We start from the raw sequence: 18,374 nt of genomic DNA on the forward strand, positions 1-18,374 counted from the left end.
CCCCACATCCCATGCTCTGAGGCTGTATCCTGACCTATCTACCTATATCTCTCTTACTCTTCCTATTTCTATCTATCTCTCTAAGTTTTCTTCTCCCTTCTACAACTGGGATATCCTTGTATCTCTTCTACAGTAAGACTCCTATCTGTAACCTTCTATTATTCTTTAAACTTCTCATCAACTGGTACAAAGCCACCTCCCTCAATACTAATACCTCCAGTTAAGAGGACTTTGTCTTCTCGTGCATGGTACTTGGTGACCCTGCTGGTGCTAGTGCCAGGAAAAATAAATCACTCAGTATTCTCTGTAAAGTGGTTGACATTAGGAACAGCATCCAGCCATAGAAGCTATTCCACAACAGACAACAGAACTTGGCATAGCCCTCTGGTTTGCCAACTCTTGTCAAACCATCCAACCCATGCCTGCATGGAAAATGGATGTTAAGTGATGATGATGATGAGTTAGCCCTGGGTAAAAGACCAGCACACAAACTGGAATTAAGGCAGAAGGACTGCAAGAAGAATATACTGGAGAAGGTGAAGATCTTTGAAGATGGATGGGGAGTGGGGAAACCTTGCTCTATTAACCATGGAGGATAATACTGAATAATGTGAGGAGAGAATTCAAACAAAATTGAATTGAGCATAGACATCTCAAGAGAGATGTTTGCAAGGATCTTGATGTAAATTTGCTTGAGAATGTTGGCACACAGCTCAATTCAACAAGTGTCAGCATGTCTGTTTAAGTGAGACAGGCTTTAGAAGTCATCATTGGAGTTACACATACAGAGAAGTTGTTAACTATGCATTATACAGCATTTCTACTTGAAGGAGTATGCAAAAGAATGTGTATCAAGAGATGATCTGAGACGTCATATGAAAGTTCATGAAAATGATACTAGAACATCTACGACAAGAGGTGTCCATCATTGCTACATCTATACAAAAGAGTATAAATCCCTTGCAAGTCTGAAAAGTCACATCTGTGCTGCACATTTTTTAAAAGAGAATAATTAAGTGATGGTATTACTCAAAATTGAATTGCAGTCATCATGTATATATATATATGTACATCATCATCATCATCATCATCATCATCATCATCATCATTTAACGTCCGCCTTCCATGCTAGCATGGGTTGGACGATTTGACTGAGGACTGGCAAACCAGATGGCTACACCAGGCTCCAATCTGATTTGGCAGAGTTTCTACAGCTGGATGCCCTTTTTACCGCCAACCACTCCGAGAGTGTAGTGGGTGCTTTTACGTGCCACCGGCACGAAGGCCAGTCAAGCGGTACTGGCAACGGCCATGCTCAAAATGATGTATTTTACATGCCACCTGCACAGGAGCCAGTCCAGCGGAACTAGCAACGACCTTGCTCGAATGTCTTTTCACGTGCCACTGGCACAAGTGCCAGTAAGGCGATGCTGGTAACAATCACACTCAAATGGTGTTTTTACGTGCCACTGGCATGGAAGCCAGACAGCTGCTCTAGCAACGATCATGCTCGGACAGTGCTCTTAGCGCTCCACTGGTACAGGTGCCATCACGATTTCACTTGCCCCAACAAGTCTTCGCAAGCCGAGTTTAGTGTCCAATGAAGGAAAGGTACACATAAGTGGGCTGGCTACACCCCTGGCAGAGGCCTTGGATTATGGTCTCACTTGGCTTGCCGGGTCTTCTCACGCACAGCATATTTCCAAAGGTCTCGGTCACAAATATAAATATATATATATAATGTGTATATATATGTAAATGTATGTGTATGTATATGTCAATCCTACCTGTGGTATATAGGCAGAGATAACTGTCACTGTTAAGTTGCATATAACTAGTCTCATCTTAATTATCCTATTGCACACCTTGTCTACCTCAGTTACTTTATCCATTTCTCAACTAACAGTATGCCTACTCCAGTCCTGCTCTCACTATTACTCATTCAAAACAATTTCTGTTCTCATTTGTCTGTGAGGAGTTTTGGTTGAGGATCTTTTCTATCTTACCTCTTGTACACAGCACTCATCCACTTGTTTCTGCTCCAGCATCTCCACAATCTCACTAGACCTACCTTTCATCATGCCTGTATTTCTGGCTGTAGCACTAAAGTTTTGGAATTTACAGGAAGTGGGGAGGGGTGTGTCTCTCTAATGGAAAGGCTGTTTGTTTTTGGTTCATTGCTGCTTGAAGATATCTGTACCTGTGAAGAATAAGAAAAGTTATGTTTTGGTTTGCTAGCAGTTGTGCTTTGGTTTACTGGCAGATTTATGCACATTATCATATTTGTCCTTTCATTTAATTTGCTATCATTCAGTCGTTTATTCATTTTAGAACACTTGTTGCATATTCTAAAACAAGTGCTGCTTGCAAGTATTATCATCAGCATTATTGTTTAACGTCTGCTTTCCACGTTGGCATGTGTTTGATGGTTTAACAGGAGCTGACCTGCTGCAGAGCTGTCCAGACTCCAATTGTTTGTTTTGGCATGGTTTCTATGGCTGGATCCACTTTCTAACTACCAACCACTTTACAGAGTATGCTGGGTGTTGTTTACATGCCACTAACATGGGTGTGTATATATAGCACCAGCACAAGTGCATTATATGTGGCACTGGCACCTACAAAACAAAGACCTCTCAGCTGGGACAGGGAATGGAGGCATGGCCATAAAGGACATGCCTGTATGTATGGATGGCTGAAGTAAGTATTCCTAATATCATTAGCATTACTGATGTTATGCATATTTACTTTGATGTCTTATTCATTTACAACCTTTGGCAGGATGCTGATAGGAGACAGGGAAGTAGTACCTGGTACACAAAGCATATAATATATAGGGGAATACAGTTACAGAAGTGGGAGGTTGAGATTTTTATGTATCAGGGGAAACTAGAAGGAAGATTTTAAGTATAGGTAGAGGGGGTGGGATTGCTGAGTGTGTCATGCATAAGTGAACCCCAAACTTTTATGACAGAGAGAGAAATATAGATTATTAATGAGAGAGGAGAAAGTATTTATTATTAAAGAGAACAAAAAGAGATATATTAAGGGGACAAAACAAGGGGTAACTTTAAAATAGTGAATGGATGTGACAAAATTAAAGATAGGAAAAACATAAAATAATGCCTTCTTATCTTAGTAAATACATAGTATGTGTGTGTGTGTGTGTGTGTGTGTGTTTGTGTTTGTGTGTGTGTGATTAACTTGCTGTTAACTTTTATTTAAGCTTTTCACTGGGTTTGTAGAAACTCAGGTTAGTAAACATAATAAATGTTTTTATGTCTATAGAAAAATATTTGTCTTGATTTCTTCCATTAAACTCTTTCAACATACAAAGTATTCTTTCTATAAATAACAACTTCAAACATCAATTTTACTTCTCATTTTAAGATGTTGCAAGTTTTACTGAGAATTCAGTCTCATTGATAACTGCTTTATGCATGTACATAGAGAGTTAATGCTGTGCAACATGTGCGTGTGTGCGCACACACACACACACACACACACACACACACACACATGCACATACACACACACACACATGCACACGCACATGTACATGCACACACACGTCCCACCCACTTAAACTTTAGCAATAGTTGGATACTAACTTGATGATTTAATCTGTGTTGAACATTTCTGATAAACTGATTAATAAACTATCATGGTATTATTACAATTAAATTACAGGGTATTTTTAAATATGGTGAATTTGCTGAATTTATATTTTTGACATGTGAAAAGTTCAAACTTTCTGATGAAGTTCGTTATCTTGCAGTAGAATTATTTGACAGGTATGTTTATTACATTATTGGCTTTCAATTCTTGATACAATGGTAGAATGGCAGGAATGATAGAATGCTAGACTAAATGCCTTAGAATTTAATCATATACCTTAGAGTGTTATCATATTTAAAGTAGCGAGCATTAAAAAGCTAATTAAACATAATTATGTAACAAGAACATTACTTTGCTCTCCAAGTTAAGACACCCAGTGAAGTCAGATTTCTCCAGTCATGTACAAGGATCAGCTCATTTGATGATCTTCCATGTCAAGGAATCTGTGAACTTATATCAATGTGCAAAAACATTTATTATTTATTGAACACTAAATAATTGTCAAATATGCAAATCACGTTTTGATTGAAGAGATTATTTCTAGTTATGTATGCTGTTTATATTGGTCAGATTGATGTCTTCATCTTGATTCTTGCTCTCACTAGATTTTGACTGAAGTACGCTCCAGCCTTCTTCAGGTGTCTTGTGTTGAACTTGGTTGTTGTATCAGGAGTTTTTGAATCTACAACTTGGTTGTTGTATTAGAATTTTGAGCTCAAGACACCTGAAGAAGTCTGGAACATACAAAAGCTGAAATGTAGTGAAAGCAACAATCAAGATGAGGATACCAATCCAACTAATATAAATGGTATACATAAGTTCTTTATTTCAGATATATAGAATTGCATTATTTTTAGTTGTCTATATTCTACATCATGATTTGTGAACAATAGCTTTGTTGGTTAGAATACAGATTTCCAGTTGACTAATCACTGGTTCGCGACACTGATAAGGGATTATCACTTGATATTATTTTGATTTCTTGCTAATGTTTTTAATTTACTGATGTACATTGGCAAAAGGTATACACATATATGGGTGCAGGTGTAGCTGTCTGGTAAGACGCTTGCTTCCCTCTTTCACAGGTACCCTCAACCACGTGGGTGTGGCACTTTTTCACACAGCTATCCACACAGCTATCCATTCTTGCCACATGAACATACCAGCACAATCGTCTCTGTTGCACACCACAACTGATGCTTCTTAGGTCCAACTTTTCTCTCAAGGTACTTACACTCTGTCGAGTATGCACACTGACATTCCATATCCATCAGAGCATACTGGCTTCATTTCTTTCGAGCTTACGCATGTCCTCAGTAGTCATGGCCCATGTTTCACTGCCATGTAGCATGGCTGTTCGTACACATGCGTCATACAGTCTGCCTTTTACTCTGAGCGGGAGGCCCTTTGACACCAGCAGAGGTAAGAGCTCTCTGAACTTTGCCCAGGCTATTCTTATTCTAGCAGCTACACTTTCAGCGCACCCTCCTCCACTACTGACTTGGTCACCTCGGTAATGGAAGCTATGAGCTACTTCTAGTTTTTCTCCCTGGAATGTAACAGAAGTTGTTCTCTGCACATTTTCAGTGTTTATTGCTCCGGAGCATCTGCCACATACAAAAACTATCTTCCTAGTTAGCCTTCCTTTGATGTTGCTGCACCTCTTATGTGTCCATAGCTTATACTGGGTATATTTTATGGAGTTTCTACCTATGCCTTTTCTACAGATCGAGCAAGGCCATCTACCTGAAGGGGTTTGTGGTTTGTCTACCTTCCTACTTAGGACTTTGGTTTTAGCTAGGTTGACTCTAAGGCCCTTCGATTCTAATCCTTGCTTCCACACCTGAAACTTCTCTAGTTCTGATAGTGACTCAGCAATTAGTGCAAGGTCATCAGTATAGAGGTGCTCTCAGGGGTATGCTGTCTTGAATTCCTGTGTTATTGCTTGGAGGACTATGATAAATAGGAGGGTGGCTTAGTACTGAACCTTGGTGGACCTGTACCTCTACCTGGAATTCTTCACTGTACTCGTTGCCAACCCTCACCTTACTGACAGTGTCCCTGTACATGGCTTGTACAGCTCTCACTAACCATTCGTCTATCCTTAGTTTCCTCATTGACCACCAGATAAGGGATCGGGGTACCCCGTCAAAGGCTTTCTCCATGTCGATGAAGGCCAGGTACAGAGGTTTATCTTTGGCTAGGTATTTCTCCTGCAGCTGTCTTACCAGAAATAAAGAAGATAAATCAGGTGAAGGAGAATAATGTTGTTTATAATGAAGAGCTTGTCTGTCCTGACATGGCTTTTTGTTTTTTTGTATGCAGTCAGTCAATTCTTTGGTAAAACTGTTTCATTCTCTTTGATAAGGTAGCAGTAATATACAGGAGACCTTGTAATTAATGGTAATAGTAATGATGATGATGCGGGTGATTTAGGTATGAGGCCGGCAATTTTGAGATTAAGAGGCGGAACTAGATGTTACTATCAATCCCAAGCACATAAAGAACCAGTTAAGTATTAAGTACAGGGTTTGATGGTATGGACTTAATCCTCACCACTCAAAATTGCTGGCCTCATGCCTAAATTCAATGATAATTATTGTTGTTGTTTGGATTGGCAGAGTCATTAGAGCATAGGAAGAAATACCTTACAGTATTTATTTTGACATTCTTCGACATTCGTTGCCAGTGCCCATGGGCTGGCTCTTGTGCGAGTGACAGATGAGGTTTTTCGAGCGAGATCGTTGCCGGTGCCCTTGGGTTGACTCTTGTGCGGGTGGCACATGAAAGACACCATTTCGAGCATGGCCGTTTTCATGCGGGTGACACGTAAAAGCACCCACTACACTCTCTGAGTGGTTGGCGTTAGGAAGGGCATCCAGCTGTAGAAACTCTGCCAAATTAGATTGGAGCCTGGTGTTGCCATCCGGTTTCACCAGTCCTCAGTCAAATCGTCCAACCCATGCTAGCATGGAAGGCGGACGTTAAACGATGATGATGATGATGATGATTCTTTGTTCTCGGTTCAAACCCCACTGAGGCTATCATTGCTTTTCTTTCTACTGGGCTCAATGAAATGAAGTACCAGTCAGGTATTAGGTGTGATTTAATTGACTAGCAGCTCCTTCTAATTTTCAGGCCTTGTACTTGAATTAGAAAGGATCATTAACAACAACAGCAACAACAATAATTATTGTGCAAACAACAAAGATTATGCTTTTAATAGGTGTGCAATAACTGTAAAACATCACTAAAAAAAAATGTAATGAGATGACATTTTTAATGATATCACAAATATTTCTGATATTAAATATGTATTTGTATTTGATGATGATGTATAGTTTGGTTTTCTTACATGAAAATGCAAATACCTTAAAAGAAGCCAATAATCACTGTTCCAGATTTATGAATAAACACACTGAAGAACTTTATCAGCATATTCTTACTTCAGTAAAGAATAAAAAAAAAAAATATTGGCATATTGTTCAAGAACGAATGCAGAAACAAATCCTACTGAGAATATCGTCCTGCTGTCAAATAGCTAGTAAATTAACATCACACTACAAAGTAAGATTGGTAATTAAAGTTTTAAATTTCTACAGATTCTTATGCATATTGGCTTAATTCTCTTTTATGAATTTAAAAAAATTCTTCATATAGTTAGTTTCACACCTGGGACATAATCAGTTATTTGTGTTACAGTTAAAAGTATTTAGCAGTTGCATTGAAGCTTCGGTCATTTCTGGTAGCCAGAGTATGACCATTATCTGTATTACTTTTTCTTTCTTGTAGACACACTGTAGCCATTGTTTATATATTAACCCATAAACTGCTGGGATTTTGCTGTATGTAACACGAACTGCTGAGCCTATTTTGGGTAAAGATCAACATCGATCTATCACTCGAAAAAAAATACTCAGTGTTTCTTAACACCTTCTGTAATTGGCTACACTGTTTCTGGGGTGAAAGGGTATTGTGTGCATACATTATATGTCATCAAAATTAGGTCAGATCATGCCCTACTTCTGTGGCCACGAACGTGGCCTGTTGCACTGTCGTGTTGGCCACTGAGGTGGCCTATTGCACTGTCGTATTGGCCATTGAGGTGGCCTATTGTAGTTTATGGGTTAAATATATACTGCTTTTGAGATTGAAGATTTTTATTGAATTACATTGATCAGTTCAAACAATTAAGTTCAATCTTCATGGCTAACTTATGCAGAAATAAACTCTGTTTATACAAATATTTTATAAAGTCTACAATGTCCCAATGCCAACCTTATAATTTAAAATATAATGAACTTGGCTGTGGCTTGGATAATGAGGTAATCTTGCCAAATGGGTCCTGGATAATATATATAGAAGTATAGAAGTACATCATGTCACAGAATCACTAAACAACTGGTTAGAATCATGAAGAAATATTCACCAGAAAGATATATTCTCATCAGGCATGTTCATAGAAATTTTGTAAGAAACTCATGAAGGCCCACATAATATTTATTGTTTTGTTATATAAATTGTAATTAAATAATGGTATTTACATGCATGTGAAAAATATACTTCATGATGAACTATATGGAGATTTTGTATCTACATTCATATCCATTAATTGTGAACTATGTAAACCTGTATTCTCCATTCAGTTTTACTCTAATATTAAAAAACAATATTAATTTAAAAACTATATGTTGTTAATAGCTATCATTATGGATTGGCAGAACCATTAGTGTTGAACAAAATGCCTTGTGGTATTTAGTTATGACCTTTTATTTTCTGAGTTCATATCCCACTGAAGTGAACTTTGTATTTCATTCTTTTGGGTTTCATAAATGAATACTGAGCAAAAAACTGGGGTTGGTTTAATCAGCTGTACCTCTATATAATATGAAATTGTGGCTATGTGCCATTATTTGAAAATCAATAGGTATTATCATCAAACAAATTACACTATGTAACAAGAGTTTTATTTTTTTGTCTTTGGTCAGTAACTGTTATTTCCTATTTGCTTTTATCTAGAAATCAAAGAAAATGATTTTTATTCCCTTCTAATTTTGTCTTTGTGACCTGGACATAAATGTTTTGAAACTGACCTATTTTCCATTACATTTCAGACGTATTCAGCACTGAGTTGCAAAAGCAGAAATATTGCTATAGCAAATATTCTGCTCAATACCACAGATGTGCTTTTCAGTTGCTTGACCTTAACCAATTGAGCATATCCCTTAGTGGCTGACAATATATGTGTCTCTAATCATGAGCAAGAGTAGTGGGGGAGTATCATAGTCATGTTTTGAGAGAGATTCTTTAGAGTTTGAATAAATGTAACTTAAGCAAAGTTTGAAGGAAATATTAGCCATTTTTCATACTTTCTAGGAGTATGCAAATAGGAAATGACAGTAGCTACCCAGGGACAAAAATCATGTTACACAGTGTTATATAATAATGTTTCTATTGGTGTCTGTTATGAAAAAAATCTACATATATGATTATTGTTACCTCAGGTCATAATAAATTCACAAATTAAGAACTTCTTGTCAGAATTTGACCTGAATTACAGTACAGAAAGTATTTTACAATCTGAAATACGTGTTCTTAAAACATTAAATTATGAAGTCTCCACTGCATCCCCAGTAACGTCTTTAGAAATCATCTTGGAAATCTTAGGTGAGTTATATTCAGTATGTATCACAGTATTTATTTAAAATATAGTAATTTACATTCTAGTAGACAACCAACTGAAAAGTCAGCAATTTGTGTCTACTTATATTCAGTCATCAGTACTGTGTTGTATCTGTAGTTATTAATTACCAAGTCGGCAAGCTGGCAGGCTCATTAACACACTGGACAAAATGCTTGGCAGCATTTCATCTGTTTTAATGTTCTGAGTTCAACTTCTACTAAGGTCAACTTAGCTCTTCATCCTTTTGGGTTTGCTAAAGTAAGTACCAGTTGAATACTGGGTTGATGTAATTGACTTAACCCCTCCCTTGAACTTACTGGCCTTATGCCAAAATTTGAAATCATTAATTATAAAGTCCTTGTAGTTCTATGTAGATTGTACATTTAACCCAATGCCCAGTATAATGCCACTGTCTGACACTTCAATCTGACACTTCATCTAATTTGCTGGAAGTATCTACACCTAGACCAATGCATAAAAAAAAATTGCTAGTTACCATGCAGCTAATGATTCATTTTCTTCCTCCTTTTTCTCCTCCCATACCTAGAGATTCTGCAAAAGTTATGGACACTGTTCTTCATCCTCACACTAAGGCACTTTGAATGATTGTTGTATTGCCTCAAAATACCTTCAGTCAAATAGATTTGTGTTCAAAGGAGTTTCCAGTTACAACTAAGAAGGGAAAATAATTAAAGCTGTATTTCTCAAGAGTGCTGTTAGGCCTAAGTCAGGTCATTTTGGTAGGAACTTAAACCTAATCCATCATGATTCTCTGAGAAATTATCACTGTAACCCAGCTCTTGTTGTTTGATAAATAAATCTTATTGTATTTATTTATACATTTATCTACATAGGTTATATCTCATTTGGTGCGCAATGGCATTGTTGATTACATTTTTCCAAATGAGCTAATCACTGGTCCATTGCATTTCTGGCAAGAGTGATAAGGATGTGTCTTTGCAACTAGTGCAGAACAAATATAATACCATGAATATGCACAATACATACACAGGCACACATGCGTACACACACATACATACCCATATGATGAGGTTTTGCACAGTTTTCACTGCCAAATTTCACTCACAAAGCATTTATCAATGCAAGACTGTGTCAGAGGATACTTACCTAAGTTGTCACATTAACTATTGTTAAATAAACTATTAACAATATAGAAAAGAATATTAGAATGTATGTCATTTTTTAATACTATTCACATTATATATTACAATTTATTTTTTCTTGCAATCTGAAGTTATTATAAATACTAAGATTTTTTTACATTTTTTTCTTTTATTCATAAGGTTTTGAATTTCCAGATTTAGATACAAAAATTCTTCATATGATATCTGTAAAAATAATGGATCTTGTGTATTTAGAACACAAAACTGCTTATAATCAGCTGTTTAAAAGAGTAACTGGTCAACAACAGTTCACTGAATCAGAAAGGTAAATTACTACATATATATTTATATATATATATATTACCTTACATCCATTTTTTTCTTAATACTTGCTTGGGTTGGACGGTTCTTCCCCAACACAGCATATTGCCACTTGTGTTCTTTGTCATCTCCTTCACGAAGTTCATCTTCCTGAACTCTGTCTTCACAGTTCTTCCTATGCTTTTCTCAGTCTTCCTTTTCTGCATGTTCATTTCACTTAGGTTACTTGGCACACATCTCTGTTTAATTGTGATAATTCAGTTTCTGAACATATTTGGTAATCTTTGAGTTTTCTCTGTGAGTTCTTTATCTATTACTATAAATTGTTTTTATTAATATAAATTCATCAACACTGATTAAATGTTTCCTGCTTTGTTTTCAACATAATAGTTTCAGATTTTAAAGTCATTGTATACATGAATTTTGTGGTAAAATATTTTCAGGAAAAATGTCCATTGGCTTAAGGTCTTAAGATGACAGTTATAGTTGGTCTCTGTTCAAAGATGGTATCTTGTGTATAATCTGGTTGAGTAGTAAGGTACCAGGTATTGTTGAATGTTTTAGAGTGCTATTTTGTTGATTTAGAGTATTGATGTAAAAACAAGGTTTCTTTAAATTAATACTTCATAAGAGTGCTTTATTTTATCCTTACAAAGCTCTACTCAGAATATTTATATATGTATATCTAAAGAAATTTGTTGGTAATAGAGTGCAGTATTAAAAAAGCAGATTTATTATTCTCATGTAAGTATAAAATTAATTAATTGCAACAGAGCTGAAGCATATTTATAATATAAAACTTTAAAGGAACAAACAAACAGACAAAAACCCAAATGAGAAACAAAAAGGAAGAAAGTTCTATAATAGCTTAAATTTTGTCTGTAAAACTTCAGAATTTAAGAGATTGAGTCTTATTAACAATATCCTAAAGACCATTTTTGATTTATTATTGTGAAAGAGGGACTTGATGTGATGAGATTAGTTTTTTGTATGCCTGCTCAATATTAGCATGTTGCACTGTTAAATCTCACTATTTGACTATTTGTAGTCAGTTTTAGTTTTTGCTAAAATGTCTTTAATGGAATTAAATATACATTCTACTAAATATGATGTCATTGAAACATTGTTTCTCATTTTATAATTGTTGTGATGTCATATTTCAATGAATAGTGTAAATGATCACTAAGAGTTTTTGCAATTAAATATTGTTGATGTATCATTGCAGTGCACTTTCACTATCTTTAGCACTGACTTACTTTAATGTGAAAATAATGTACAGTAGTGGCCCATCATCACTGGAGTTCCATCAGTTGCAGTGTCAGATTTGTAAAAGTCATTTCTTTAAATAAAAAAAAAAACCCAACATTTTACAACAAAAAATGCTGACCCTCTTTTAGTATCTATTTTCAAATATCTGGCTAATAACACCTGAGTTGTTTTCTCCAGTACCTCCTGACTGGCCTTCATGCCAGTAGCACATAAAAGCACTCACTACACTCTCGGAGTGGTTGGCGTTAGGAAGGGCATCCAGCTGTAGAAACTCTGTCAAATCAGATTGGAACCTGGTTTAGCCATCTGGTTTACCAGTCCTCAGTCAAATCGTCCAACCCATGCTAGCATGGAAAGCGGACGTTAAACAATGATGATGAAACAGAATGTAAGCTCACAATAAAGTTTAATTTATTTATATTTTGGTAGAATTGATTCAGTTGTAACAAAACTCAGGCAGTCCTCAAAACAATTGCATAATGTATCTTCCACATTTTTGCCCAGTTCATCAATTTTTCATTTTTTTGTAGTATTTGTTCCAAGGAATTTCATTGATTATGTCAGGCACTGGTTGTACAGCATAAGTATATAGAACCCCACTAGCAACTGCAAGGATTGATTCTTTGTGGTTTTCTGGATTTGGCAATCAATAATGATATTATGTAAGAGGTACATAAACTATAATTTTCTTGCATTAATGTTGATGAAAACATATTAGGTAATTTTAACCATTTGCAAACTGGTCTCAAAATACTTTAAAATTAAAATAAATCATTATTTGTCTTATTGGATGAATTTTTTCAAGTACTTTTTTAATCTTGAAGGTTTCTTATTGGAAAACACTTTTTGACAAATCATACAAATTGGTAATAGATTTTGGTAATGGAATAAAATCATATCTTTAAATATTCAATACTTTTCTGCTGGCATTTCTTCTTTGGTTTTTGCCATGGTTATATCTGTAAAAGATTATATTATTATCAATATAATCTTTTTTGTATTATTCTTTCAATAAGATCATACTATCACTGTTAATGCGGTTGACAGTTTTACAAGCAACTATGAATTTGTATTTTCTGCTCCATTCCTCCCTCGCTACCATTTACCTTCCAATGTCCCATACCACTCTTTTGCCTATCAGTACCCCTTTTGAGGCTTTCATAATTCCTGAGGGAATAGTAGGATCCCCTGGGGAATCATTGGTCTAGACTGTTCATTGTTTTATTTTATCCTTTATTATATTGTTATTTTTGTAATTTTTCAAAATGTATTGCTTCCTAAGAAACATGTATATATCTTATTTTCAGAGAAAAATTTTTATCGGTTACAAATAATAAGATGTTCTTAGTAGTCAGCCTTATAGCAGCAGCTACATATATAATTGATAAAACATCTACTGATAAGGTTAGTTTAAATACCTTTATTTATGAATGCATACATCATACAGATAAGACAGCTTATTTAATACTTGATGTTTGGTGTAATCTTTGTGTTCAGTATTATGATGGATGATGAAAAAAAATTGGTTTGACTTTTGCAAGCTGATTGGGCCATAAATAAGTTGACAAAATTCTATGCAGCTAGCAAATTTAACAGGTGAAGAATGGATTTATCACTATATTCTTTTTTTTTTTATCTTCTTATTTTTGAAGCCTAAAGTCAAAAAGTTCATTTGTTGTTATATTACCCCTTTTCCTCTGGTTTCATTCAAAGGAACTAAAATCAAATAGCTGCAACTAAATTGCTTATCATTAGTTGGGACCACAATATACCAGTAGCTAGTAAGATATTTCTATGCTTAGTCTGCATGTGTGTGTGTGTGTGGTGTGTGTGTTTGCACGTGTGTGTGTGTGTGGTGTGTTTGTTTGCACGTGTGTGTGTGTGTGTGTGTATAGAAAATTGATAAGAATTCAGTTACTATAGCCCAAATTAGAGATGTGGGTGTGTTAGGTATATTAAGTGTTATAATGCACCTTTGTAAGTCATTGTATGAACTATCAAGATCTAATCAGTAAAAGTTAGGTATTGGGTTATCTTCATGTTGGCTAATTATTGGTTAATGTTGAACTGCTTTTATGTTATAATCAGTGCTGATTAAGTATTGATTAGTGTTGAGCTGCACTTACATTTCATTAAGTGTTAGTTGTTGTGTATAAAATGGACAACTGTTGTTCTTGATGTGTTAAATATATAGAAGGAGAAAGGTTCTAATTTTGTAGCTGAAGATAACCAAGACAAAATTAAATAAAAGAGGTGACTGTGGTAATGATTATTTGAGAGAAGCAGTTCTTAGAAAACCATTCCTACGAGTAGGGAAAAAAATAGTAGAAAGCATTATTAAAGACTTGTGCTATTAACTTCATTTAAGCATTTTGTGTGACACTAGATTTTGATAGGTATAATCACAGATAATCTTCAGGTGGCATGTTTTTTTGTACATTTGGAATGTAGAGTTAGGATTACCACCATCTATTTCAAAGTTTATAACTGAGTTTTAGTTATTTTATCCACCATGTTAGTGTTGTAGAAGTTGTTTTAATCCACTATGTTATTGTTTTAATGATAGCTGGAGACAATACTGATTAAAACACTGTGCAACTTTAAAAAAGGAAACCAAAACAGAAAGTGCATACAAATGCAAATATAGTCAATTTTTATTACTCTAATAATAATTTCTCTCAGAAAATATAAAAATGTTTGAAAAATATGCATGAGAATTGGAAATGAGTGTATGATAAAAATAAAATAAAGTTAAATATGTGTAAGATATCATTTAATGAATTCGGGGTTTAACTTAGCTATAATCTATTCCTTACTTGAAAAAGGAGTTTGTAAACATGTCACGCTATTTTGGAAAGGCAACAATTGAGTTCATTACGGTTGGAAATAACACTTCTGTCAGGTTGTCAGTATGTGTGATAGTGACATAAGGAGCTAGACATAGTGATTAATGAGCAAAGAAAAATATATATAGAAGGAAAATTAACTGCAGGATAAAATAGAAAGATGAAAAAAATAATGATAAACCAGTAGTTAAAAAAACAAAACAAAACAAAAAAGAAAAAAAAACAAAACAAAACATTTTCAATTTTTCTGAAAGTTTGAAATGTATGGAGATGAGAAGTAGGGAATATTGAAGAAGCAGCAGTAAGGAATGTATTGAGTGAATTAGTATCAATTACTTACATTCTAGGTGTTTGGGAAATAATGTCTGTAATCTATGTGTAAAGGGCCTAATATAAAATGATTGATCAATAAACATTATTGGTAAATATCTTGGTGACATTAAAAATTGCATAATGATGAAAATTCATGGTAAATTCATGCAAAGAAATTTTGTTAATTGGATTGCAAATATGTTTCTTGTATATATAAAAAGTGAATTTTATAAAGTATGTATTAGAACTTATGTTCTGAGGGGTTGTTGTTGTTGGCACTCCGTCGCTTATGACGTCGAGGGTTCCAGTTGATCCGATCAATGGAACAGCCTGCTCGTGAAATTAACGTGCAAGTGGCTGAGCACTCCACTGACATGTGTACCCTTAACGTAGTTCTCGGGGATATTCAGTGTGACAAGGCTGACCCTTTGAATTACAGGCACAACAGAAACTGGAAGTAAGAGAAAGTTGTGGTGAAAGAGTACAGCAGGGTTCACCACCATCCCCTGCCAGAGTTTCGTGGAGCTTTTTAGGTGTTTTTGTTCAATAAACACTCACAACGCCCGGTCTGGGAATTGAAACCGCAATCCTATGACTGCGAGTCTGCTGCCCTAACCACTGGGCCATTGCGCCTCCACTCTGAGGGGTAATAAACCTCAAATAATAAATAAAGAATCTATAATAGTAAACATATTTGAATATGCATAATGTCAGTTTTTGAAAGGAATGAACAGATTCAGTTGAATAACCCTCAGTGTGTTACTGGTACATATTTTATTGACTTTGGAATATGAAATTCAGAATAAGGAGATATCAAACTGTTCACTGTGCATTTATTATTGGTTGGCATACTTCAGCAAATAATTTGTTTGCTGAAGTTATAAACAAGAGCCACAATCTCTTGTTAAATTCATTAGTCTAGTGTGCTTTTATATATGATGAAATGATCGTATACAGTGCTCAGGTGCATTACAATTCATCAGAAAAGTAGCCAAAGGTGCATGAACACTACATAAAATAATGCACAGGAAGGGAACAGTGAATGAGTTATTAAAACACACACACACATACACAAGAGGGGGCATCAGGTGCACTGTTGGTGAATTTTAGGAAGTGGGAAAATTTTGACGACTAGTGTCCCAATAACCAACTACTGATGCAGGTAGTTTTTCCATGATTTAGCAATTCTGAGCAGTGTTGAAACACTGATATTTAGAGTCCCTTTATGCTAATTGCCTTAAAGGATAAGTTGTTCTCCTTTACAAAACACAACACATTTGCATTTGAATCTGCTGGAACATATTAATAGTAAAAATGCCAGTCATTGTTGTGGTGAGATATCAAACAATACATCATAAAATAACGAGTGGTTCTGTGTTATTTGCAGCAACTCTTCAGTTTGCAAAAATTGCTTATGATAAAACACAAAGCCAGTTTTTAGATGTCTTATGTAATTTGTCAATTTGTATTGTGTGGTGAATTTTGCAGTAAGAATTCAACTAGATACTTTTACTTTATGGTATCTTGTTGACATAGGCACAGGAGTGGCTGTGTGGTAAGCAGCTTGCTTACCAACCACATGGTTCCAGGTTCAGTCCCACTGCGTGGCACCTTGAGCAAGTGTCTTCTACTATAGCCTCGGGCCGACCAAAGCCTTGTGAGTGGATTTGGTAGACGGAAACTGAAAGAAGCCCATCGTATATATATATATATATATATATATATATATATATATATATATATATATATATAGGTATGTGTGTATATATATGTTTGTGTGTCTGTTTTTGTCCCCCCAGTATCGCTTGACAACCGATGTTGGTGTGTTTACATCCCCGTAACTTAGCGGTTTGGCAAAAGAGACCGATAGAATAAGTACTAGGCTTCCAAAGAATAAGTCCTGGGGTCGATTTTCTCGACTAAAAGGCAGTGCTCCAGCATGGCCGCAGTCAAATGACTGAAACAAGTAAAAGAGTAAAAGAGAGTAAAGAGTATAATAACTCTTTGGGAGTTAAATTTATGTTGTAATCAATTTCAATTTTCAACTTTCTAAAATCAATGTACATTTAATTATAGGAAATAAAAGTTGTATGCTTAGAATAATATTTCAGTATAATTATTATGATAAAAGCAATATGATCGTAATCACTATAACCATACTGTCATATCTTTACTCTCCTGGGGTCTTTATTTGACCAACACGCCTAGAAATAATTTTGATGTTATATAAATATGTTTGTCAAATTTTGAAGGTTATTTTAAGCAATAATTATGCATTCTGCTGACATATTTATGTGTAAAGTCTGATTTTGTTGTTTTCCTATATATATCATCTACGACCAGCACTCCACTTTGATGGTGTCAATTTTCTAATGTTCTGACTTCATTTTAGAGTATTCCAAAGAGCCCTAAAAGTCTTTCTTGTTTCAGTTGTACTGAAAGCTTCTTTAGTGACTGTGGTCATGGTTTCTAGTTGTCTACAATATTACTATCTAAATTTCTAGATATGTTTAGTTTTAAGTTTTCTTATTACCACTGAAAAAAATCAAATGCCTGAAATATATAACCTATTTATTTATTAATTCAATATTTCACAAATTTTCATTAAAAAAATAACTGATAATTTTTTAATATGTATTAAAGCATTGTTGAATCTGCAAATAGAAACTGTAGGCAATCAGATTAATTTGTTTAGGAAAGCTTCCGAATTTAGATAATTTCATATTCCTTAAACTGTTTATTACCAGTGAATTAAATATGAAAACATTGCTCATTGTCAATTGCAAAGAATTTAAATTTGCAAAGAATACTATACAAGGGAAATAACTCTGTAAAACAAAATACTGTATTATTGCCCTTGAATTGCAAAACTTGTTATCGTTATGCATTTCTCAGTTTTATGGTGATATCGAACAAACGTTTTCACTTCCTTTCTCGTAATAAGTTTCTTTAATTTTCGTGCTTATGTTTGTGATTTATACATGATAGATGTTTTTTTGAGTTGTCATTCATTAAAATATTTCTTGTAATCTTTGAAATGTGTTGGAAAAATTATGAACCCATTTTGTGTGTTTGTAGTAATTTAATTCTGCCTACTATAATTTTTTTCTTTTTTGTGACGCTATAATTACATTTAATAGTTTTATCGTTTATCATTTAGTTTCCCCTTTTGGGGCTATATATATATATATATATATATAT

At 34.7% G+C, this 18,374-nt stretch overlaps 1 protein-coding gene across 2 annotated transcripts in view; it reads left to right on the forward strand.

The window, feature by feature from the left end:
- The window catches only part of LOC106876009 (cyclin N-terminal domain-containing protein 1), a 92,898-nt gene that overhangs the window by 17,509 nt on the left and 57,015 nt on the right, over window positions 1-18,374 (forward strand). For both annotated transcript variants that reach the window (XM_014924373.2, XM_052966232.1), the window contains exons 3-7: window positions 3,691-3,794; window positions 7,020-7,185; window positions 9,123-9,285; window positions 10,606-10,750; window positions 13,323-13,419. In XM_014924373.2, coding sequence (XP_014779859.1) covers window positions 3,691-3,794; window positions 7,020-7,185; window positions 9,123-9,285; window positions 10,606-10,750; window positions 13,323-13,419 — 675 coding nt within the window. The remainder of the gene's footprint in view (window positions 1-3,690; window positions 3,795-7,019; window positions 7,186-9,122; window positions 9,286-10,605; window positions 10,751-13,322; window positions 13,420-18,374) is intronic.

The sequence above is a fragment of the Octopus bimaculoides genome, chromosome 3 (genome assembly GCF_001194135.2).
Source record: "Octopus bimaculoides isolate UCB-OBI-ISO-001 chromosome 3, ASM119413v2, whole genome shotgun sequence".
Classification (NCBI taxonomy): domain Eukaryota; kingdom Metazoa; phylum Mollusca; class Cephalopoda; order Octopoda; family Octopodidae; genus Octopus; species Octopus bimaculoides.